The 25,253-nt window shown below is 36.8% G+C and overlaps 1 protein-coding gene across 3 annotated transcripts in view; it reads right to left on the bottom strand.

Moving 5' to 3' along the window:
* The window catches only part of TFDP1 (transcription factor Dp-1), a 45,908-nt gene that overhangs the window by 11,076 nt on the left and 9,579 nt on the right, over positions 1 to 25,253 (bottom strand). For 2 of the 3 annotated variants that reach the window (XM_059835551.1, XM_059835559.1), the window contains exons 3-7: positions 20,901 to 20,967; positions 5,739 to 5,845; positions 1,970 to 2,091; positions 523 to 688; positions 181 to 327 (exon numbers count right to left, since the gene is read on the bottom strand). In XM_059835551.1, the coding sequence (XP_059691534.1) occupies positions 181 to 327; positions 523 to 688; positions 1,970 to 2,091; positions 5,739 to 5,845; positions 20,901 to 20,967 (609 nt within the window). The remainder of the gene's footprint in view (positions 1 to 180; positions 328 to 522; positions 689 to 1,969; positions 2,092 to 5,738; positions 5,846 to 20,900; positions 20,968 to 25,253) is intronic. The other variant, XM_059835567.1, reaches the window with a different exon arrangement.

The following is a 25,253-nucleotide window of genomic DNA, read 5'->3' as shown; positions in this document are numbered from 1 at the left end:
AAATAAAATTTTAAATTAAAATTAAATTAAATTAAATTAAAATTTTAAAGAGTCAAAAGGGACCATACTATTCTACCTTGCCATCTCAGAAGATCACATGCACATACTCTATCAAAACATATTAAAGCTGTAAACATATACTCAAACACAAAGCCACTGTGAACTTCCTAATACAGATACCTCTAAATTCTGACATTCCTGAGCCGAGTTAGTAGGTAGACCAATCCATTTGATTTCCTTCTTCTCCTTAGAGATAATGTTCATGGCCATAAGGACATTTAAGGCATCATAGACACGTCGTCTAATATTCTTCTGGTCATAAGCCTGCTGTAGACATAGTGCATTAATCAAAAACATACCTGTGACAAAAATATTTGAAAATAAATATATTACAGTAAATGGGTAAACTTGGGTAATGTCTGAACTGTTTCATTTAGCAGTAGGAAAAGAAATACAAAAGTCTCAAAAGAAATTTCTCTTCCCCCATTCAGTTCACATGTAATTGACCTCCCATATACTTACTGATTCATTTGGTGAAATGTGATTATCAGTGGTACTGAATTCTGCAACCAACTCGTCTGCCACCTCATTGTATGAGGTGGTTCCTTTTCTTTGTACCTTCTCACAAACCTTCATAGAGAAATGACGTAAACCCTTGCCATTCTTCTCTCCTTTTTTGTTCCGCTTCCTAAATATATGTATAATATATATTTTAAGAAGATTTGAACTTTGGAATATTTAATGTCTCTTTTTCAAATACAGGCACACTGCTGTAAAAAAACAAGCCTTCCCTTTTGTTCTGCTTCTCACCCCTTCCCAACATTTTTTCCTATAATTTTTTCCCCCTACAATTTACAGTAATTAACAACTCTAATATCTTGATGCTGAAACACAGTACAAATTCGTTCTTTTGGCAACTCTGCTAGCTCCAGTAGCAGATAGTAAGTTAACAATAGGGATATTCCTTGAAGAAGTCAATAAAGAAAACCTTCCATTCTTCAAGACAAAATGACATAGGGGGATAAATGCTAAAATATGAAAAGTGAATTACAGGAGATAACTTTTTTTAAATTTATATAGCCCGTCTAGTTTGACCACAAAAAATTAGATTGAGCATTTTCTACTTAAGTCTGATACTGACTGAACAGATGAAGTCTATAATTGGTTGAACTCACTAAACATTACACTATTACTAAAACACAGATTTGAAGTTATACAGTATATGAAGTTGCAATAAAAACTTTGAAGTTACAAGAAGTATCACGAAGTTTTCTGCGTATCTTTTAAATAAGAAGTTCCCTGTAACTTGAGGAAAAATGTGTCAACAAAATTAGTATCAGCAGTGGAACCTCTCAATTCTCTACATCTCATTTCACTGTGTAATTCCAAAGTAGAAATCTGTAACATCTGTAGAAATGTGTAACAAGACACTGATGATAAATTTAGTCTTAAAGCAACTGTATTTAACAAGAGGCCCTTAAAAACAAGCTTGCATGAGAAAAGACACCAAAAAGAATGAATTTATTGTATCTAGTACTTTTTCCCCAATAAGGACAACATTCCTATTTCAAATGATACTTCAGGATACACTTGTTCAATCTGAAATGTACTGTACTTTTTTGGAAATACACCAGCAAAAACAGAAATGCCAAATTAAAACCTGAATCAAGTCAGATGAATTCCTTTTAGGAGCTAAATTCTCTAAACGTAAGTAATGTGAGAATATCTGTCAGAGTTTACAGAAAATATTCTAGTTCCTTTTAGGACAAGTGAGGGGGTATTCATTCTTGTATGACTATTCCCGATTTTAATACAATATACTTTAATGTTGAAGTGCTTTTGATGGCAAAGTAAACAAACTGTCTCTCTCACACTGCTAGCCTGAAGAGTACATACATGATCACAGTGAACATTTAGAACACAAGTTCCAAACAATTTATTAATCCTTTGTAACTTTTATTTTGCTCACCCAGCAGACCATGGGGAAGAATCTGCAGTCTGGTTCTGTGATACAAAATGTGTGTTAGGTGTATGTGGACTTCCTACCAGGATAGTATTTGGTGCTGAAGGTCTCTGAGGTGTACCAATAACCTACAGTAAAGAAAATAATTTGGAAAATAGTCATCAGTATTCCAAGATATTCATATGCTTCACGATTCAAATGATGCATTATCCAAACAACACTGATACTTTTTTCCTACCTACTTCTATTAGATGCATTAAATTTATACATACTAGCACAAAAATCTTCAGACTACAGATTACATAGTTAGAGCACTCCCTAAGTAATAGGCATTTATGTCTTATCCTTCTTAAATAAGCTACCTACCAGACCTATATATAAAGAAGTTACAGTAAATTACAGTTAAAATATGAACATATGAAACAAGAAGATCTGAAAATCAGTAAAAGCAGAGAGAAAATGGAGAGCTGTTGCAAGAAAGGCCAAATTCTCTTGCAGTCTCTATCACTAGAGTCAAAACCGAAATACAAGTATGTTAGAGATGAGGAAGAGTAAGGGCCAACTTTCTTTATCACTGCAGTGAGTGAGACCAATTCAGGCAAAACCATTCCGTTCTGAACATGTTACGAGCACGCACTTAGCTGATCACAGTCTTCCAGCTTACAGGTAAGTAGTCCTGAAGACATGCTAATTTGATCATAATACATACAGCTGCACCCAGAGCCATGCTCTCCTGATCTGTGAAACGAGCAGAAGCAGAACTCCCACTTTTGCAGATGATGTTTTTTATCTGCGAAATGTTGTAAATGTAACTTTCTAGAGAATACGTATTTAGGAAAATAAAATGATCCTGTACAGATTTCTATTTTATACAAAGATATGTCTGCTTTTTGGGGATACATTTACCTCCCCGTGGAAACAGTAGGTTGCATCCCTGACATCAGGTAAGTGAAACATACTTCAAATTAACCTAAACTCATAACCACCCACAAGCTTGCTGTATTTTCCTGCAGCCACATTCTGCCTCACCAACAAAATTTTAAGTTTCTTCCTCAGGCTTGCTTCAATTATTTAGCCTCAACAAGAGTAAAACAGAAAAACTGAAAATCCAAAATAAAACATTTTACTCGTGAAAGTTAAAATAAACCAAAATTTGAATAACATTTAAATGTAGAATGCAAAAGGTAGTCTGTATGACTGGGCAGTAAGATGAGAGCCAAGCCAGTACAGCGGAGGGGGTGGAATTACAGCTGGGAAAAAACCAAACTATTTGGCAGCAGCAAACCCTGGACATCTACTGCGCTCAGTAGAGTCTTGAAATACTCAACAGTACAAAAGAATAAATGGAATCGTGTACAAATTCACAGGCTCATTTATAGAGTGGAAAAGTGAAGTCTGTTTAATACATTCAAAACCTGCTCTGCATTCCCATTCTAACTCACAAAAGTCTGCAAACTAGCCAAAATTATATGTTTTAATGTATCACTATTAAGGAAGACCCTGCAGTCTAGAGTTTCAGAATATTCTAAGGAATTACTTAGTATTTTTGGCTCCTTAATAGAAATGTTAATGCCCCTATGAACTTGTGAGTAAAAGTTAAACAACCATGACTTTGAACGAAAAGAGCATGAATGAAAACAGTTAAGCAGTTATTAAGTCACTGAGAACATCCTAAAATGAAAGCTTACAGATAGAATTAGAAAGGATGGTTTTAGAGAAAACAGAGAGACTGGGGTGGCAGGGGGGAAGGGAGGGGAAGCAAAAGTAGAAAAATAAGTGCCTGCTGTTTCTCTTGAATCTCCTGATTTCAAAAGAGGACAAGATTACAGTTTACCTCTTTGATAATGAGTAAGATCAGGACAACGGGGAAAACACCAAAACAGCCCAAACACTCCACTTCACTGTACTCAACAGAAAAACTTACATGGGGACACTATTAAGAGAAAGAAATCAGACTACCTGAACAAAGAACACAAGCTCAGAAAATTAAGTACTTAAGTATTAAAAACCTGGTTTTACCATTCAAAGGTTAGAAAGTTGAGCAGGGTCACAAACCAGCTCCTTAACTCTGCTTCCCAAGAACATTTTACACATTGACAGAAAATTTATCTCCTCTTAAGTTTCAGAGTTCTAGAGCTAATTTTTTTTAATAGTTCTTGCTATCCCCTTCAGAACTGCAAAGTCAACAGAAATGTACCCAAAATTTTTATATATATATATATATATATATATATATACACACACACACACACACAGAACAAAACCTCCATCTCTTCTTTAAGGACATACAACTAAGTATCTAAATTAGTACTGATAACAGCCAATACAAATATGCTGGTATGTGCCCCTTCTTTCACTAAAAAAAAAAATAATGGTAGTATGTTCAGAGCAAGACTTTAAGCGCTGGAAAATTTACGACTGCAAATGTAAATTTCCTACAGTAATCATACTAACAGAACCACCATTAAGAGTAGCTATTATTTTGGAATAATATTTTTTAAATAATGTTACCATGTAAAATTAATCATAGATAATACAGATGAGGATTTGTCAATTTAAACTTGTGATGGAAAACACAAGAATTTATTTTGTATGTGTATAAACATTGTTGTAAACATTATTGTACTCATTGTTGGAAGTTTTAAAAAAGCATCAGATTATTTGTAATTTCACTATTATCCCCTGGTTTTGGTACTTCAAGAAAAGATTTCCTAAATTATCTGAAAGAACATTTCATTTTCAACATTAAACTGAAGCATGTACACCGTCTCACAGTAACGCCCAGAAGGGAACCCCTCTGTGCCACTATGGCCTATCATCTATAGTTAAAACATTCTCCTCCTACTGCTAGTTACTGATTTTAAAGTAAAAGAATGCCTAACTAATCTGAATTTCTTTGTTTGGAAATTCATTTATAAAATGCCTCCTACTGAAGGAGCAACTTCATTCAATTAAACTCATTTCGCTACACTCTAACTTTCAAGTGGCTGATAGAAGTAGTTAATTCACCACCACTGCCGGAAATACAGCACAGTGAATGATCTCCACTACATCTGTACAGTTGAAGTGGTACAGTTTATAGATTCAGGCAGCCTCAATTATAAAACACTCCTTAGAGCTTAGAGTTGGGAAAGGCAGATGGGAAACTGCTTTCTGATGAAGAAGAAACCCAAATGTAAGACATTCCATTTCAGATGTTTACACATTACAGCTGCTTTCCAGAAGGTAAACTGAGACCAACTCTTTGCAGATCACCAAATGTTAATTTTTATCACTATAAAAGTGACTTCTCATAACCTATCTATTGCATTACTAGATTCTTTAAAACCTCTAATTTCACGTACCTCACACAAAGCTCGCAATAAGAATTTAAGCAAAAGGATATCTAAATTAAGCACTAAGAAATGTAGCTCTGTTTTCAATTGTATTCCACCTAACTTCAATCTCAATAAAAATGTGCTGATTGACTTAATGTACATGTTCCTATGCCAGATTTCAAAGCAGAATCTGAAAGAGCCACTGATTTTAAGTGGCAAGACTAGCAAAAGATAAAGCCACCTGACTATTCAGGTATCTGCATGTTGATTTGAGAGTAATCTTTGCATTTTTTTATAAAAAAGAACATTTGTTTTAACGTAAGTCTATTAAAATTAGAAACAAGCTTAGACTATCTGCCCATGACAAGTGATACCAACTATCAAGCTACAAGTCACATTTACAGTATCTGTAAGCAATAATACAAGCAATAAAAAAAAACCCCGCAAAGTCTCCTTACCACTTGTTGTGCAATGTTGACATTAGACTGTCCGAACGTTTTTGGCAGGAGCTGTTTTCCAAGCGTATTTACTGTAGAGGGATGAACGGCCAATAGAGAAACAACCCCTAAAACAAATACAAGTAGAGAGCTTCAGGTCAGCCACATTGTATTTTTTTAGCAATTCCAGTTTCATCTATACTACCAATGCATATTAATGGAAACTAGCACTGAACTGCATAAAGTCAATATAACTGCAGCATTTACGCATTTGAAGCAAAAAAAAGAAATTAAGATTCACGATACGTTCTCTCAAACTTTCTCCTATGTAATCTTACAGGTCAGTGATCTAGTATGAACACGTTTTAATTCCTTGTATTCCAATTCTTCTCTCAAAGCAGAGTAATACAGACAATGGGCATCTGACAGAAAGCATAATCCCCTCCTCTTCTACCCCTATCCTTTGTGGCTAGTGAAATCTTTTCCCGCGTAACCTGAAAAACATGCCCAATGCCCCAGCATATGACATACCAGTCTGAGGCATGCTGATCTACAGGAAATAAAATTTGGCTAGCACAGGGCTTTCCAAGAAATTATTCCCAACTTTCCCCTAAGTGTCCCCTCTCAGCTGAAGGCAGGGAATTAAAGAACAAAAGTCTTCAAGAATCCAGTATTTGAGCAAAATACATGCAACACAGTAGACCAACCCTGCAGGCAAAGCCGCTCTCTTAATAAACTATCCACAGTCAGCATTGATAGGTAAGCAAGTCTTAAGCCATGTAAAACAAGAATTCAACTACAGAAATACCAAGCTAGGTATCCTCTAGCAATTTGATGCTCCATCCTGTAGTTTTTTTAAAAAAAAAAAACAAACACCAAAACAAAACACAAACCACAAACCAAAAAAGAAGCAAGAAAGACTGAGTACAGAAAAAGAATAATGGGACAAATTATTCTTAAAATACTGGAGACATTTATTTTGCTGAAACATCTGTCACTTGGTTCAGGTGAAAGGTTTAGCAGTTCTTTCCCTCAGATCACTTTTAAAGGGGCCAACAGTGCCAGAAGGACTTCGCACAAGTCCCATTCCTCTTCCTTTTTCCCATTATCCAACACTGGAGCAATAACTAAGCATTTTTACAACAGCTGTATCAGTAAAGGCCCTAAAGAGTCCCCGGTGCCTACCATCCCTCTTACGCATTCAGGTAGTCTACAGAAATTTGAGGACAACTCAAATCTTGTTTAAGTCCTTGCTGTCCAAAAGGCTTGTGTTTCCTAGCTGCTATTACTACACCATGTCAAACTGATAGCTTCACAGAATAACCTACTCTCAGTCCCCCAAATTTGAATAGCATGCAGCAGCCTGTCATTCTTCCATTATTAACCAACTTTCCAGTGCTCTTTCAGGAAGTCAGCAGCTATCTAGTTTTTAACGTAAGGCTGTTACGACTTCCTGCCCCTTCAAGTACATGCACCATCACTATCACAGTCTGTTTTGTGTGTTCTTCCTCTCTGCAGAATGCACGTTTATAAAGCAATATAAACTACCCTGGCTATTAGTGCTTGTGTATCTTCTTCTCAGCTTCCTGGAGGTCAACATATCTTTTTTTAACTTCGTCCTCATCGCTTTAAAACCAACAAAGCAATCTGAAGATATATTTTCAATATAAAAATAAGAGTTGTAACTGCTTTTCAAAGTTCTTGTTGCCCATACACTTTCTATTTCTCCTACCCTTTGAGATTTATTTTTGCAGAAGACAGGGATGGACACGTTATTCATGACAAAGGAATGCCATATGTTATTGTATAACTCCATAGAACATTTTCTATTTTATTCCCTGTTCCTTTCCAAATAATTATCAAAATTCAATGTGCTTGCTCCCCACCAAACACCAATACCACGTTTTCATAATAAAACCTACCATGACTTCAAGATCTTTCTTGAGTACTAATAGCTCACTTGGCGTACTCATCGTATCTAGTTTGGTTTTCACCAATTATTAACCCATGGGAGGACCATCCCATTCTATGACACCTTAGTTTCTTTAACAGGCTGATTAAGGACCTTGATAATCAAGAGTTTTTTTGGTTGCTATTTTTAAGAAATCCAAGGACATCACACTGATTAGATAACCCTTATCCACATGGTTGTTGACTCTTTCAAAGCATGACTTTGAAAAGACTTCACTTCATAACTTCCCTTTTCCCCTCTCTCTAGAAAAGCCCTGTTAACTCCTGCCCATTATTACATTCGTCCGTATGTCTACTAGTTCTCTGTTACGCACTCAACCGATTTGCCTAACAGAAGTCTGACTTACTCATCTGCAGTTATCTGAGCCCTTCAGAAATTGGGGCAGGATATGTGTCTTTCTATCCTTCTGGTACTATGTGAATTATACTAAGTTATCAGGACAGAAGTACCATTGCTAGGTCTGTTAAGAATTCACAGGTAGATAATTCTGTGGCCATGATGATTTCTAACCATTTATGTTGTCAATTTTTTCCTAAGACAACAAATTCTAGCAATACTTCAGTAGGATAACTTCATAATGAACAGTATTGCCATGAGACTCTCCCTAATCATCTTGGTCATCTATGTACTCTTCAGATGCACTGAGAGACTTTGTTCTTCTGGTATGTTTAAAAATCAAGAAATTCTTTATGCTATTCTGTTGTTTCTTAAAAAAAAACTTTTATGCAGTCAACAAAGACAAATGCAAAAATCCTGTACTTGTGACAGTGCAACTCAACCCAACAGCAGAGGTCAGGGGACGAGTGGTTAGGAAGCAGATGTGCAGAAAAGGACCTGGGGGTCTGGGTGAACAACAAGTTGAATATCACACAGAAGTACACCCCTATGCTAATGAAGACTTAACTGCATCCTAGGCTGCATTTGGAAGAGTACAGCAGTAAGTGATTATTCCCTTTTACTCCAGCACTCTTTAAGCTGTACCTGGATTACTCTGTTCAGTTTTGGGGGCAACGGTGCAAGAGAGGCATTAACAAAAAGGACAGAGTCCAACAGAAAGACACTAATACGGCTAGGGTACTGGAGCATAGGATGTACAGAGAAGCTGAGGGAGCTTGGTGCATGCAGCCTGTAGAAGAGAAGATTAAAGCAGAGCAAGGGGTGTTATTTGTGGGAATCTAATCACTGCCTTCAACTGTTAAATGGAGAGTTGTAGAGATGACAGAGGACACAACAAAAGGAGAAGAGGGAACAGTCACAAGTTGCTGCACAGCAAATTCCAACCAGAAACAAGGAAAAAAATTCTCAGTGAGAAAGGTAAAGCACAGCAACAGGTTGTCTAGGAAGTTCCCTGGAGATATATAGAAAAATTCAACTACTGAAGGCTCTGTGCTTCGAAGCTGGCCCTGGTTTGATTGTAAGGTTAGATTAGATGGCCTCCAGCCTCCTTGTATTATTCATTTAGTTCTATGAATACAAATAGCTATCTTGCAACTAAAACATCTGTGTGAAGGGAAGACTACACACTATGCTTCTTTAAAGTTTTTAATTACATTAACATTTCCTGTAGTGCTGTGCCAAAGCTAATTCATGCAACTGAACCAACCTGGTTCTACACAGAAACTGCAAGGTATGTCTGTCTCCACAGCACAAACTGATTGGCAAGGAAATGAAAATGTAACTGGAAGAACAGTAACATACACTTCACAGTCGAAGCAAAGTCAAAGTCAACCTATAAAAGATAGCATACTAAATAGGAAAGAGCGTAACTGCTCAACAATAGGGGAAAAAAAAGAAAAAATGGAGTTGGGTGTTTTTTTTTGTTTGGTTGGTTTTTTAAGAAGGATATTTTCAATTTGTCTCTGCCCAGGTGCATCCTACTATTTTCTCATTTACCTGATGTGCAAACATTTTTCTTGCATCCACCTGCATTTTCAAAGGCTCATAATGCTTTGGTTTCATAGTAGTTTTTGCGTGTGTGGTTGGTTTGTTTGTTAAGCATACAAGCAGAAATAATTTTATTAACTTAGCTTTGCAAGTGACTGACAGCTCACTTTCTCAAAGGAATTTTACTAATAATTTGTTAATTACTGTTACTCTTACAGCAATCACTGCAATCCAAATAATCCCATACTTTGTGGCCAACATACAGTGTGCATAACAGCATGTTAAAATTAAACCCACAAGTTTGCAAACAGTTTTGCTGGCACCAACTCTTCTTCCTTTTCAAAACAAACACATTATTAATACTGCTAGTTCTGACATGTCTTTTTTTTCCCCCCTCTTCTTCTAAAGACTTCCAAAACCATGGGAAAAGGCTGTGTAAAGCAGAAAAAAAAAATACAAAGAAGGATATAACTACTAGTTAAATTCTCAGTCTCCCAGACATCACCAATTTGGAAGACTACTCTTAGTAACTTAAAAGCAATCATCAAACCTAAAGGGAAGTAGAACTTCATCAATATTAAGTTTCAGAATGCCTCCAAACAGAAGATAATGATACAGATGGGATCAAGGAGTAATGCTGTATAAAACTTGCACAGCAAAAGCAGCAGCACCCTTTAACAAAACCTGTTATTTATCTGTCTACAGACTGTTCCAGATAAGTGCTCTCTTCATAAAGAGTTTGCGGTAAATAGCATTCTTTCGTTACTGACTGCATTTAGGGGAGAACTTTTGAACTGGACCTTTGCTTGCATATTAAAACAAATCCAAGAATTTTAGCAGTAAAAAAGACTGGTGAAACAGCCAATTATGAACATTTTAAATAACTTGAGATGCCACAGAAAGACACAGTACATCTAAAATTAGAGAAAGGAGTGCCCTCTGCAGACAAAGCAGTAAAGCTCTCTAAAAGTTGTAGAGCTCTCTAAAAGCTGACTGCTCCAGTTCATGAAACAGTAGTGACTTTGAATTTGGTGTTTCACAAAGAGGATGGGCTGAGGTACTCCTTGCCTCAGGAGCAGAAATCCCATTCATTCCAGGTGCTGTACCATTTTCTGATGTAATCTGTCTTTATGTTTTCTTTATTTGTGAAAGAGAGAACAGGAGTGACACAACAACAGAAGTCAACAGAAAAACAAGTCCGTTTCCTGATAATGTAGTCTCTAACAAACTAAGTCTGGTCAGTCTATCTTCTAGCATAAAAGCAATACTGTATATGGGAGAACTGGATTTGGTAAGAAGGTAATTTTTGCAAGCACCTTCTGCATTATTACAACCCCAAAAAAGAATGTACATACTAAGAGAGTGGTTTGTCAGAACATAAAGTAACTCCTACCATCTCCTGCAACAGTCTCAACCAAACTCTGTCCAGCAGACCAATTTCTAAGTAAATAGTATATGTGACCAAATCTTAGGAGTTAAGCAAAGGGTTATTTCAAGAAAAGTCTAAAGAAAATTAACCTTGCAGATGACATTTTGCAGTACAACTGCATATAACCACTCATGAATTCTACAAACTTTTGTCTTAATTCCATAATGAGCTTTGAAATTGATGGTTTTAACAGAGCAGTTGGAATCTAGCTTAACTTGAAGGCAGCAACATTATTAAGTCAATCTCAGTACAAGTCAAATATGACTTATGCTCTCAAAAAGATGACATTACTATCAATTACTATCAATAACGAGAAACCAGTTGAAGAGCCCAATGGGTCTCTTTTGGGAGACCAAAAAAGACCAGTGAGACTTTCCATGAACAAGAAGATTTAAGGGAAGTGACACAGACACTAGATTCCATTGTGATTGTCACTTCTGAGAAGGCCAAGTGCCATCTGGAACATAACATTCCTTATTTTAGGAATTTAAATTCTATTCCTATTTTTTTTTTAATATAAAGCAAGAGTACCTGTACTGTTTAAGATGTAAATGACTGACATAAGATTACATGAAAACTATGAGAACTATCTGGAAAATGTTATAGATTCAGTTTTGGCAGTCTTCTGTACATGGATTTTTTCTTCTTTTTGGTAAGAAAAGAGATAGGAGGGGGAGAGGGAATTCAACATCAACATCACTAACAAAATGCCATACTGTAACCATTTTGTAAAGCAAATACAAAGCTAATTACAGCTTCAAACCTGTCCATCAAACAAACTGCTTAGAATAAACAAAACCCTAAATAACAAAAAGCAAACTGGTCTCAAGAGCACAACTGCTCCTCTCTTTCCAGTGTGTCACCTCCCAACCCCACATTGGTGTCTGCAGAAAATTGTCTGAAAAATTATCAAGTTTGGAATCAAAAAGTGAGCAGGGTCTCTTACAGGAACATAAAGTAGCTTAAGTCCACCTAAGCTTTTGCAAAGGTTCTTTTTTCAATTGAAAAGCTCTGGGTTATCAGATCACAGATTTCTCTCAGGGTCTCTGCAAGTCATGGGCCTTATTACAGACACTGCTATAGTATTCTAGAAGACCTTATGTTACACTCACTGATCTTTAGTCATGGCCTCTACTTGTCTTCATAACATCTTCAAATATTTCTTATTTGCCACTATCCTACTGAAGAAAGTTGCATTTGGCTAGTTCAGCCATGTAGCTGACAATTCAGTATGCTTTTAGTAGTACCCTCCTCCCTAGTAAATTACGAGCAAAGCACCTGCATCTCCTGCAAACAGAAAGGAAAACCACAGTTTGAAATCAGAACTGCAGATTTACAGAAGCTTTCTAACTCTTTCTTTGGTTCTGTCCAAGGCTATGCATTTATTACCAATATGGGAAAAAAAGCGTAAGATGCAAGTATTACAAAAAAAAAAAAAGAGCAGTTCAAACACAGGTCCACAATCTCTGAAGCTGAGACAGAGATTAATCCTGTTTTGGACAACAGAGAAGCAGAGCTCATAATGTCATCTATAGTCAAGATGGGAAATAATGCACAGAAAGTGAAAATTTCAGAGCTACAGAAAGCTGGTATGGCAGTCAGGATACAACCAAGTAAATTAAGGAAAGACCTCAACTTATCTACACAGCTATCACTGAACAAGAGGTAACAAAATAAATGTCTACAAGCAACATCCTGGAACAACAAGGTATATCATCATAACAAGAAAAGTTTTCTGTATGAATTACAGGGCAGGCTTCCACCTTCTTCTCTACCTCAAAGCATCATGACAGCAAGAAACAGTGAACTAAAATCTCAAAGCCATTAACCCGTCTCAATACAGTGACCAACACAATGCTTAACAATTTCATTCATCCCCAACACTAGATGCAGGTGAAATGGAAATCAAATAGCAAGCAATTCCCTCAAGGACTGTTAACAGTATTTTCTATGCATTTTGCTTTATAAAATCTACCCTAAATCACTGAGCCTGAACCGTTGCTTTCTTCCAAGTGCGAGAGGAGTCTTGAAGACACAGCTAGGATAAAAACATTAGTTTAAAGGTGCCATTTAAGGTGCCTTTTATCCAGTCTACATCACCTTCAAAAAAAATCATTCCTTACCACAAAAGCATCAACTTGACTAGTTTTAGATTATTAGATTACATATATATAGAGAGAGAATATGTATAAAGGGTGTACTTAGAAGATCTGGGAAAGACAACAGAGGTGACAATCATATCCTAGGAGTTGATTCCTCAGATGTCACTCCTGTGAAGCTGCAGTTTTTAATGTCTCTCTTGCAAACACCATAGATATTTTATGATTAGTTAGTTATACGCTAATTTTCAGAAAACACTGAACTCTCTTTGAGGGTATCAACCTACCATAAGCTTTGACAACACACAGATGATTGCCTCTAGTTGTGTGCCAAGTCAAGTAAAAATACCTCTGCTTATTGAACAAGTCACACCATCCTGTTAAGACAACAAATATGCTTATACAGCAATTCTGAGCACTTTTACAAAGACATCGATCTTCCCCAGTGTGTAGTAGTACTAAGTTCTTCAGTAATTTCTTACATCAATTCAGACTTTTAGGTGATTTATATCATCCTTAGATACAACTAGTAATACTTTAGCTATTACAAACCAGTCTTTCCAAGCCTGTGTTGAAATAAGCTGTGTGGTCTACCTCTAGACTTTTAAAAAGTCTTTTTAGACTTTTCAAAATATCATTCCTATTTGCAGCAACAGTTTTATTTCCTGAGCTTGACTTCAGATAGTAATTGTTTGGATTTACCTCAGCTGCAACAATACACAGGCATTTTATAACCAATGTCGAGGCATATATCTGTTTGCTAAAGCATGAATCACAGGCTCTGAAATAGATCTCTACTTCTGTTCCAGAGGAACAATTCCAGTCACTGCCAAAAATCAAGGAGACTTTGATCTTGCAAATAAAACTAACAATAACATTACACTGCAAAAGTTTCTTGTCATAGAAATAAAAAGAACAAGACAATCTTACAGTTAGGCAGTGTTGAAATATAAGAGTCTAAATACACCTTAAAAATTTACATGTGACTTCAATTTTTTCAATTACCAAATCTGAAATTAAAATAAAACTGAAGTTCTTTATGCCCATAAAATGTGAAACCTTATTTTAAAGTCTAAGAGGTGAAAGGAGATAAAGACAGCTTTTACAAGTATTTTCTGGTTACATACCAATAATGCCACCTACTGGCATGACAGAAGATCCAAATTTTCTTTCTGAATAATTTTAAAAATTAATTTAAGAGCTTTAATTTCAATACAACATTAAATACCATTGGCTTTCTTCTCCCTTGCACTCATCTGAAACACTCAAATTTCTTCACAAGCAAGGGGCAGGATTAGAATTGAACGGTGTTCTATTTAATACTTAAACATCAACACTAATCTGAATATAGCAAGGACCAGAATGTAGCAGTTTTCTTCAAAATGCAACCTCCCAGAACAGCAAAATTTCTACGTCTCTAAAATCCATTGCCAAGTAACTTTTAGAAGACACAAACTCGTAAGGAAGTTTTACTGGTTCAGCACCTATTAAAAATTCTTTCCATCCTTCCAACCCATATGTATTTTCTAACCCTCAAAATGAATTCTAATTATCACTCAAAGTCCATGTACAGGGCGTATTTTAGCAATTTCAGGTTTAAGCAATTAGCCAGGTGGATATCCAAAACAAAGCCAGGAATCAACAAAAAATCATTATTTAAAAAAACAAAAAATCCCAGAATGGAAACAAACTAAAATAACAATTAAAATAGCAAAATGATATTATCCTTGCCTTGTAACTAACATATGCAAGAAGCAAACAATTACAATCAGGTCACTGTGGAATTTTACTCTACAATTAAACCACTCTCTTATTCTGTTTTGGATAAAGGAATTTAGAATAGAATATAGTATTTTCAGTTGGAAGGGACCTACAATGATCATCTAGTCCAACTGCCTGACCAGTTCAGGGCTGACCAAGTTACAGCATGTTAAGGGCATTGTTCAAATGGCTCTTAAACACTGACAGGCTTGGGGCATCAACCACCTCTCTAAGGAAGATTGTTCCAGTGGTTGACCACTCTCTCAGTAAAGAAATGCTTACTAATATCCATTCGGAACCTCCCCTGGCGCAGCTCTGAACCATTCCCTTGCATCCTATCACTGGATACCTGGGAGAAGAGCTCAGCACCTCCCTCTCCACTTCCCCTCCTCAGGAGGCTGCAGAGAGCAATGAGGTTGCGCCTCAGCCTCCTCTTCTCCAAGCTAGACTTAGCCACTCCTCATAGGACATGCCTTCCAGCCCTTTCACCAGCTTTGTTGCCCTCCTCTGGACACCTTCAAGGACCTTCACATCCTTCTTAAACTGTGGGGCCCAGAACTGCACACAGTACTCAAGGTGAGGCTGCACCAGTGCTGAATACAGCACGATAATCACCTCTTTTGACCAGCTGGTTATGCCGAATTTAATGCACCCCAGGATGCGGTTTGCCCTCTTGGCTGCCAGGGCACACTGCTGACTCATACTGAGCCTGCTGTCAACCAGCACCCCCAGAATCCTTTTTATTATTGCCAGAAAACGGATAGAGCTATAAATCACAATTTGAGTGCCCTTACAGCCTTTCTTCACCTAACCTATGAAATTTTTATAAACATTGCTTCTGATTATCATTTGAGCTTTTACTGGGTTTCATTTAGGCACAATTTCTACAAAACCCATTCCTGCATATAGGGTAACAAGCAAAGGAAAGGGCCCTGTGTAGTAATATTCTCAGCAACTGAGGCTTTAGGGAAAAAAATGCAATTGGGTATTTTGGAATGAGCCAAGGAAACTTGCAACTGCTTCCAGTGGGATTTAGCATTCCTCCACAATGTCACAATCGAAGCTGACAGTAAATACAACAGCACAAGGACAAGCAGCAGATATAAAACGAAGTGGCTTTATTAGAGTTCATCAGTGAGAGAACATCTGGATATACAGCTATGTTTTGCTGAGCATGTTAACTCACTAAACACTTGCTAGCAAAGCTACATTTTAAAAGCACCTGGCATTGTTCAGGATACCCTGAAACAAAAATCCTCCCTTCTCAGACACTCTCTGCACATTACATTGCTCCTTCTGTCCTGAACAGGGTTATAGCACCTTCCTGGTTACCAAACCTTTCACCATCATACTTGTACCAAACCAAATCACTCCAGACCAAATCTGGGCATTTGTGCCATTTAAATCCTACCAGGCTATAAACTCTAAAGACCTTGCACTTAAGAGGAAAGTTGCACTAAGATTAAATGTCACTCCTCATGTCCTTCCAGGAGAAGTTAGAGCCTTCCAACAGCACCGCCCTGGAGCCAAACATACTGAAAACCCTCATTACCTAAGTTTCCTCATCCAAGGACTGGTAAATACTCAAATAGTAAACAAATTTATCCCAAACATATGCATTTGCATCAACAAGGAAAACTAATTACATGGTACATTTTCTGAAACCTTTATAAGATCTGGGAATCAATACGGCCTTAGATCAAACAGAGGCTGATATAACTGATACCTTCCCAAGATACAACTTTAAGAATTAGCCTTCTAGACTAAATTCTCCGTGGCAAAGGAACAGAAGTAGGCAGAGAGAAGATCTTCCTCCAGTGAGCAGAGCTAACGGTGTCATCCTAATACAAGGGAAAACTTGCACCTTGCTCGAGCAGCTCCATGAAACACTGTTTTTTCAGGGCTAAATAGGGTGTTACACTCCAGTAATGGAAATACACAGGGGTATCAGAAAGCACAGGTGAATTTACACCCAACCTCTTCTGGACGTTGCACAAGCACTGGAGAAGGCACAAGCCTCCAGCTCATTTCTACCACATATAGACTGATACTTCTTATCCCACACTAAAGATGTTTTCAAATAAAGACATTTTTAGAGCATTTTCTAGAATGGTATTTTATGTCCATGACCAATTTATTCAAAATTACACGCATTATAAACTAAACAATTTTTTTTTTAACTATTTTCTCCTCTTAAAATAAATAAAGTCAGTCTCTGCTCTAAAACAAAAATCCTAATCTGGAGTTCATGGTTGAGACCAGTCTCTCCAAAATTAATTAGACTGAAGCATGTCCCCACTAGCTGAAGTAAAAAGGCTGTCTAGGTTAGTAACCTGTTTCTGACAGTGGATATTAGTGGATAACCAGGGAATGAATGTAAGGATAGGACTTGCCTACAGAGATAATTCCCTAACGTATCCTCTCTCTCCCAGATTCTACAGCTTTAGGACTTTTTATACAAGAGGTTGTTCAGCATAACTGTTCAGCATAACTACTGAGCAAGATGAGCGATGTCCCCTTTTCATCATTCATCTAAGAAACAACAGCTACATAGCCTAACAAAACTCAGTCTAAAAATAACCTATTCACAGTTCCCAGATTTCTGCCAGTGCAGATTAAAAATTTGCAGAAGTCCATTCACAGGGTATTCTGAAAGCATTGCAGCAAAGCTGTTCAGGCTGTAAGAACTGCTGCATAATAACCTGTTTTGGCCAGAAAAGTCAACCTTTGCTTATCTTTCATAGTTGATTCATCTACATACCACTTAGTTCCATACTCACCTTATAGACCTGCAATGAAGTGTTACAGAATCAGTTAAAGAAAAATATTCTGCTCTCTTTCTCCCAAACCATGTTTTTGCAAGCATATCCTTACAACCCAGCAGACAGTAATTTTTTGTCCTCTACCACCCCCCTAAAACCTTTACTCCTCTGACACCTGAGCTCCTCCTCCTTTCACATCTGGCTGGCAACATGTGGAAACTGAAGCAAATTCTAAGTTTCTTGCTGAGGTTGCAGTCTTCATTTGCTGAGTCTCTCAAAGTTGGACTTTTCTGAAAAGATGCTGGAATGCACCCTCTGGTATTACTAATCCAATGACCGTGAGTGCTGCAAGAGCATAAGGAGAATGAACTTCAAAAAATAGCCAGGCTCCTGCTTTCTCCCTGAAAAGCCTGCCCTATTATTGTTGTTGGGGGCAGCAGACTGGGCTACACAAACCACTTATCTGACACAGTAGGGAGATTTGATCCCATATCAATAATGCAATGTATTCTCAAACTCTCCTTGTGACTGACTTCCAATTTCCAGAAAAGACTCCTTCCTTTGAAGAAATACAAATCCAAAGGGGAAGGAAAAAAAAAAGAAACCCCCCCCCTTTTAATAATGACCACCAGAGAAGAATAGGAACATTGTTTCCTGACCTCCTTCAATTCATTGTAAGAAGTACACCAGATACGCTTCTGCTACCCTATGCAGAGCTTACTCTGTTTTTTATCTATTGCTGTGGATTGAATCCTCTTCATTGTGAAATTAAGATAAATTTTGCAAAAACTTAGCAAGACAGCAAAGGACTGGACTTTTTGATGTAACGGCATGTAATATAGACAGCTACTTTTAGAAAGCACATGGTACTTTTGTGCATAGTAGTTACATTTAAAATTCCAACATTTAAAGACTACACAAAAAACCTAAAAACTATGAAAAAGTGACAATGGGAAACAAGTACTACTTTAGTGAATACATTTTGATACATATCTGAATACTTTACTGACAAAATATTTGCTATTTTAAGTTCTGATTAAGACTACAGAGCCTGCATATAAAATACAGACAAGTTAGAGGCAAGAAACACAGAACGATCAAGCCAAGAGAAACAGTTGTTTCTTCTCAATATTAAGAATTAGCTGTTGTCCATTAACTTAACAAAACTCCCCTAAAAGCAATGAGGTGCAGAAATTAACTGAGGATAGCTTAGTTTGCTTGTATTATTCATGGTGGTATACATTCAGACTAGAGCTCAACTCTCAAACCGGAGGAGCTGCAAGCCTGTAATAAACTATTTAAGCACTTGAATTTATTTTAGAAATTCTACAAGCAATTAAATGACCTCTGTTTTGCCCAGTTCTGCTTTAAGAGCTACGTAATAATGGAAGATGCACATTTCCAATTCTTGCTGTCTAGACTGTACTGTCTGTTTTGACTAGTTCTCCACTGACTGTAACAGAGTCTAGACACAGACACCTACATGGACATAAAATGTCCCCATAAGCCTCCACCCTGACAAAACCCATCAGTTTTACTGCCCATAGGGGTAGGGAAAATGGTACAGATATTAAGGATCAGGTATCTACCTGTACACTTTTTTTGTTCAGGGGTGTGTGACTGTGTTTAAAAATATACACATGGACCAGTTCAGTGTCAGTTAGTAAACCCTTAGTGCCTTCTCCACCAAAAGTAGATCACAGCAATTACTCAGACAGCCCCCTTTTGTAAAGCAATGTGTATTTCAGACAGGGGAATGTCAAAGAGAGAGACTAGTGAGATTCCAGTAAAATACCTGATGTACCTAGAAAAACTGTTAGCTAGTGGTGACAGAAATTAGAAGTTCTGCAGGTTGTGAAAATAAATGCTTAAATGGATTTCTTGAAATGGTACATAAAAAGCTAGAGCAATAATACTACTGGAGTTCACCTGAACTGGACTACAGGTTAATCTGACAGTACTAGCATAATCCAACAATGCAAAAAAATCAATAGATTTGTCAACAGTGAGGTTTATGAGAGTATCAGACAAGAAGAAGTAGGTGACTCTGTCCTAATAAATTTCATCCTACTTAGTACAGCCTATCAAAGCACACCATCTGTCACACACAAGAACAAACCAGACTATCCTCATTTGGAAGCAATAACAAAGGAAAATGGCCATTTCACCAAAATCTGTTGTGAGATGCCTGTGACTCAAATATGACTTTGCATAGAAAAATTACTGATAGCTCCATACAAATATGACTGACACTTCACTTGGAGTCCTATACACTATTTTGGTCACTTGCGTTCAAGAAAGTTGACGAAAGCAATCAAACACGCTCGAAGAATGATGGTAAGGAAAATACAGAGGACAAAGAGCTCATCTGATGAGGAATCTAAGGAACAGTGGCTAGTTTGCCTGTCAAACTAAAGACTGTTAAGATACCCAATTGTTATCTATAAAGAGTAGGTAAACATACTGGAGAAAACTATTAAGCTGAAAAATAACACTGCCACCAGCAAAATGCATAAACTGGCAAGAATATACTTAACTGGAAATCAGAGAATAGTTCTACAGTCTCACTATGGTAACAGCCTTCCCATAAGAATACAGGGGACAAAAATCTAAACTTCACATATAGCATAATCAGTTTACAGAAGAGGTTATATGACATAGCTGTCCAGAACTGCAGGCAACTGGAACTCAGTGGTGCTTCTGTTTTTTCCCCCAACTATGCTAATTGTGTAGTGCAGCTCATAACCTCCCAAATGTTTAGATACTCTTAGTTTTTGAGCTTACATATTGAATTCAAGTTTATAGCCTGTGTTCTATTAAATTGCTTGACTACATTACACTATCATACATGCACAGCCATTATCTGCAAGTCCAAAACAGTTCTGTTCAAAATATTTTTTCAGATAGGCTTGCACTAGTGTGGATGCACTATCATAAAAACTGTCATAACCCATTTTAAACTTCTACACTCCAGCATTTTTCCCATTTGCTAAAACATACAAAAGATGCTTTAGACCATCCTGGCCTTTATACTTAAACACAAACTACACTAACAAGAAGCTCACATATGCGATGACAAACCACCACTGAACTTCACACGCAGTTTAAAGACAATTATAAACGACAGAAAATCTACAATTTGCTTGCTGATTATATAAGATGTAACTTAAGAAAAGCTTTACAAAAAGTATGCTAAGAAAACAGTTTAAAGCCAGTAATAAGCACACAACTAAAAATCAAGAAATGGAGAGTCTTACTAAAAAATTGTGTTCTTACCTTTTCCAGGACTTAGGTTTTGGTCTATAAACACCTTAAGCTCTCCATTGGCTTCAATTAGTCCAGCCTGTTAAAGAAAGTAACTTTTATTAAATTTACAAACACAGATAGCCTTTTATTGTTAAAGATGACAGATATCATACCAGAATTCTCTGCTGTTACCACTCACATTTTGTCACAAATCTGCCACTATGCAATGGCACTGTTTGTGGCATAGTATTTGCCAAATTTTTAAATCTTGATTTTATAAATACCATATTCTTGAAAAGCAAGAAGAAAATCAGTTTACACCTACTTTGCTATTTTGTGTCCTAACTAAGGTCTTAGAGTGTACATGCACTGTTTTAACAGATAGCTGAACATCCTTCTAATTAGGACCACTGACAGCTGCAACTACACCCTTCTCTGTGTAGCTACTATTTACCTACCACAGAAGTTAACGTTATAGCAAAAACAGTAGAGGTGGTAGAGAGTGCCTTAAGCCATTTTAATCAGAAAAAATAGGCATTAAGAAGAAATACCTTGAGCTTTTCAATTATTTTTTTTAAAGATCAGACTATAAACCTCTTAAGTGAAAGAGCTATAGGATGATATACAAGTTTATAAAGTAATAACCATCCTTTGAGAAAGCTCACAGTAGAAGTTATTTTTAAAAATACTATTAATTTTTGGATAGAAAACACTTGATGCAGTAATTCCTTAGTATCTCCAGACAAAACAGTTCTGAAAAAATAAGGAACACAGGACACACAGACTGCTTCCATTTAGAAAGAACAGCAAGAAAGTCAATACTTGTACTTAACCATAATTTAGCATGTGGTATTGCAGAGGCTGAAAAGTCCCTAGCTGCATTTTGTGCATAGCTGGTATTTGCAGTCTGCTGCCGATCTTCAAGAGACAATTAAGTGGTTTGCTGTCAGTCAGCTGCAAAGCTTTTCCCTTAGAAGTCTACCTGAGGAGCCCTACTTACGATCTGCCAGAAGTTCAGCAAACCAAGTGAGCCACTAGAGGATGCTGTGGTGCTGTTATTATCCAGGTGTATGACAGCAGGGTTTTCTTAAGAAAGATGGGGAAAACTTTACAAAACGGGTAACTTTCTCTCCTCAGTGAAAATTGAGGGGGGAAAAGAAGATGACTGAGCATTGGGCACAGCCTGGGAAGTCAGCAGACGAGAAATTTTGCTAAAGGAAGCATAAAAAGCAGTGGCCTGTAATGGCACGGCAGCAATGAGGACCTGGTGGCACAAAGAAAACGTAAGTGAAGAGGCAGTGGAACCGATGGGTATAATTAAGAGCCTTTTGGCAGTTCTGTCCTCCATTCTCCTAATTTCCCCCCTAAAACTAAGGAAATAGCATTGTTTTAAGGAGACTGCAACAACTTTCCAGTACACAAATGCTGCCTGTTCTCCATCTTGCCCACAGCAGGGATTCAAAGGTCCACTTCAACAAATGACAGTTCCACTGCCCTATTTCCAGGCACCAGAGCTTTTTGTAAGCCTAACTCTTCATCACACTTACTACGTAATTCAGAAGGGCAACAGACTGTATCAGACACCTTCAAAGAAAGAAGGTATACTCATCAACATGAAATCATTATCATGCACAAAGATGTTATTAGAGCTATACAGATGTTACTAGAGCTACTCTTCATGGCAATCAATGTGACATTCCAGAACACTGGAACCCAATGTGCTATATGAAGATGAATTTTTGGGTAAGTGTTACGTTATACTCCCATTCTACCTCAATTTCACAACAAGAGTGTTAAACCACACAGGAAGTGCAGTCTCATTGTCATAATTTCTTTAAATGCAGTACTGCAGTTTCTATTCAACAGCAGTAATAAGAAGCTTGTACTTAAGGATTCCTGTAAATTCTCTTTTCCATGAGAATCAAAAAGATATCAGTAAAACTGGAAAGACATTTAATACATTGAGTTTGTGATCAGTGGACCACCAAGCAAATGTCTGTTTTAATCTGTAATGTCTTTCATTTTAGAAGCACACAAATTTAATAATTTTGAATTGTTAAATCCATTCATCAGTTTAATATGCAAAGTTGCATTGAGTTCATATCAGTTACACTGATAATCCAAAACCAAATTATTTAAACTGTCATATTCAGCAAATTCAAGTATTAAATGCAAACCGTTATTTCCGTAATTAGCAACTTAGGCAATTCAGTAATCAATTATTTATTGGTTCCTTCCTATTTCTGTTTTTTTTAAACTAGAATGGTCTCCAATATAACCATTTCTATTAATTCATTTTATCCTTAAGCATTCAATCAACCACCATACTGCAGTATCAAATAATCTCATAAGCTTCAAGTTTTATTCTACATAATTAAAACACACAGTCAAAAATATTACCCAAAACAATATGCAACTCCAAAAACCATAATCTAACCTAGCATTAACAAAGGGTCAAGTTAGTGCTACAAGCCCTGGACCATGCTTTTGTGTGACTGAAATTACGCAAGTCACTGACAAACTGGAGAACATTTGGGAAAAAAACACTGCATTTAATCAATATGAGAATACAGTTTGCAAAAAATGAGAGAATAGCAATCACTGAACAACAAGAAGAATCCCATCAGGAACCACGACACTGATGAAGAGTACAGCAGTTACAGTTCCACCACCTTTCCACACCAGTGCCTTACTAAAGGTTCAGCTCTAGCAGTTAAAATGGCTGGTAAATATTCAACTCATTCATAAGAGTATGCCTAGGAAAGACTCCAAGAAACTATATGGAAAGAATACTACCAAATCCCACAGCAAATAGCACCCCCAGCTGCTATTATTCATAATGAAAACCAACTTCTAGTGAAAATTCTGTTACTCCAGCCTCAGTATGCTCTTCACACTTCTGCATACACTATTTAATTCTAAGGTTATCAAAACTTATCCCTAGTTTTGAGTCTCCTCAGTCACAGACACAAGCTTTTGGTGAGAGAAAATTGAAAAGCAAAACTTCTATTCCATATGAAATTCTGGTGTCCTTGTTCTAAAATGGAAAAACTAGGCAAAAAAATCTCTCAGTGTTTATTTTGAAGAAATTCCCTCTATTTTTCGAGCGAGGTTACTTTGGAGGAGAGACCAGGATTACTCCTCCATAACCGATCTAGCATAGTGCAGCGCCCAAAAGAAAGAAAATCGAGGAAAATGTGACCATAGCTCCCATTAGTTATATCATAGTCACAGATTCACAATGAAAAAAACCCAACCCAAAAACAACCCAACAAAAAAACCACACTGGCAAGAAGTATCTGACTTTCCACAATGAAAAAGTAACCTTCTGCCAAGGAGTGTTTAGACATCAAGGAAATTCTATTTTCTAATGGGAAAACGCATGTAGTTTTCAAGCCTTATCAAGCTACTTGTAACAAGGTATTCTGATTTTTCTTTTTTTTTCACCTGATAATGTAATTTTTTTTCATATCCCACATTTTCTTCTTATATTCTCATGATTCTCAATTTCAAGATGCGTTACTTCCCTTGATGATAACGCCAGGGCTGTTTGAAATATTATGCTCTTAATACTCGATTCTGAAAGCTTATTAAGTGTGTGCAACTCCACAATTTAGCATTGCTTTCCTCTTCAAAGAGACATGTTGGCTATGTATACTTCTCTATGGCTACATAAAGAAACTCCTAGTATCCTAAACGGGCAACAGAGACAGATACACCCTTTATCCTTTTCACATTACAACAAAATCAACAATATTTTAAAAAAATGAAGGTTAAAGACCATTGGACAAATTAGTAAATCTGGTAATTTTAACTGTGGAAGCTATGCTAGAATGGAGACCCCAACGATCACCTAGGCTTTGTCTCAACGCATCATTCAGAATTCCTAAGGAAAAGAAATCAAATGCCACGCTAAACATACCAAAATGCAACTGAAGTTAGCTTTGGCCTGCTATGAGATCATCAGCAGTCATAAGGACTGGGAAGTCTATTTTTGCTTTGTTTACAAGTAAAAGCTGAAAAGCACTACAAATGCCCTCAACCTAAAGTCAGTAAATTGGGAAATACCTTTTTGTTGGGACTAAAGTTAATCTGAAACAAAATTTGCTAAAAATACAGATAATTTCACTTACTAAAAAAACCCCTTAGGGCAGACTATAATAGAATAATTTAGTATCTTACTAACAAGCTAGTATTTGTGGTCTCTGAAGTTACACACTAGGAACTCAACACCCTTACAACAAAAGTATCATTCCTTCCACAGCTTTCCAGACTTACAACTCAATTTCTTAATAAAAATTGGCATAAAAATATTCACTAATTCACTTTAAACTAAACAGAAAAGATTCAAGCTGAATTTGAACTGAAGGACAAGGAATCTAT

The sequence above is a fragment of the Gavia stellata genome, chromosome 1 (assembly GCF_030936135.1).
Source record: "Gavia stellata isolate bGavSte3 chromosome 1, bGavSte3.hap2, whole genome shotgun sequence".
Classification (NCBI taxonomy): Eukaryota; Metazoa; Chordata; class Aves; order Gaviiformes; family Gaviidae; genus Gavia; species Gavia stellata.
This window is presented reverse-complemented; position numbering and strand designations above follow the sequence as displayed.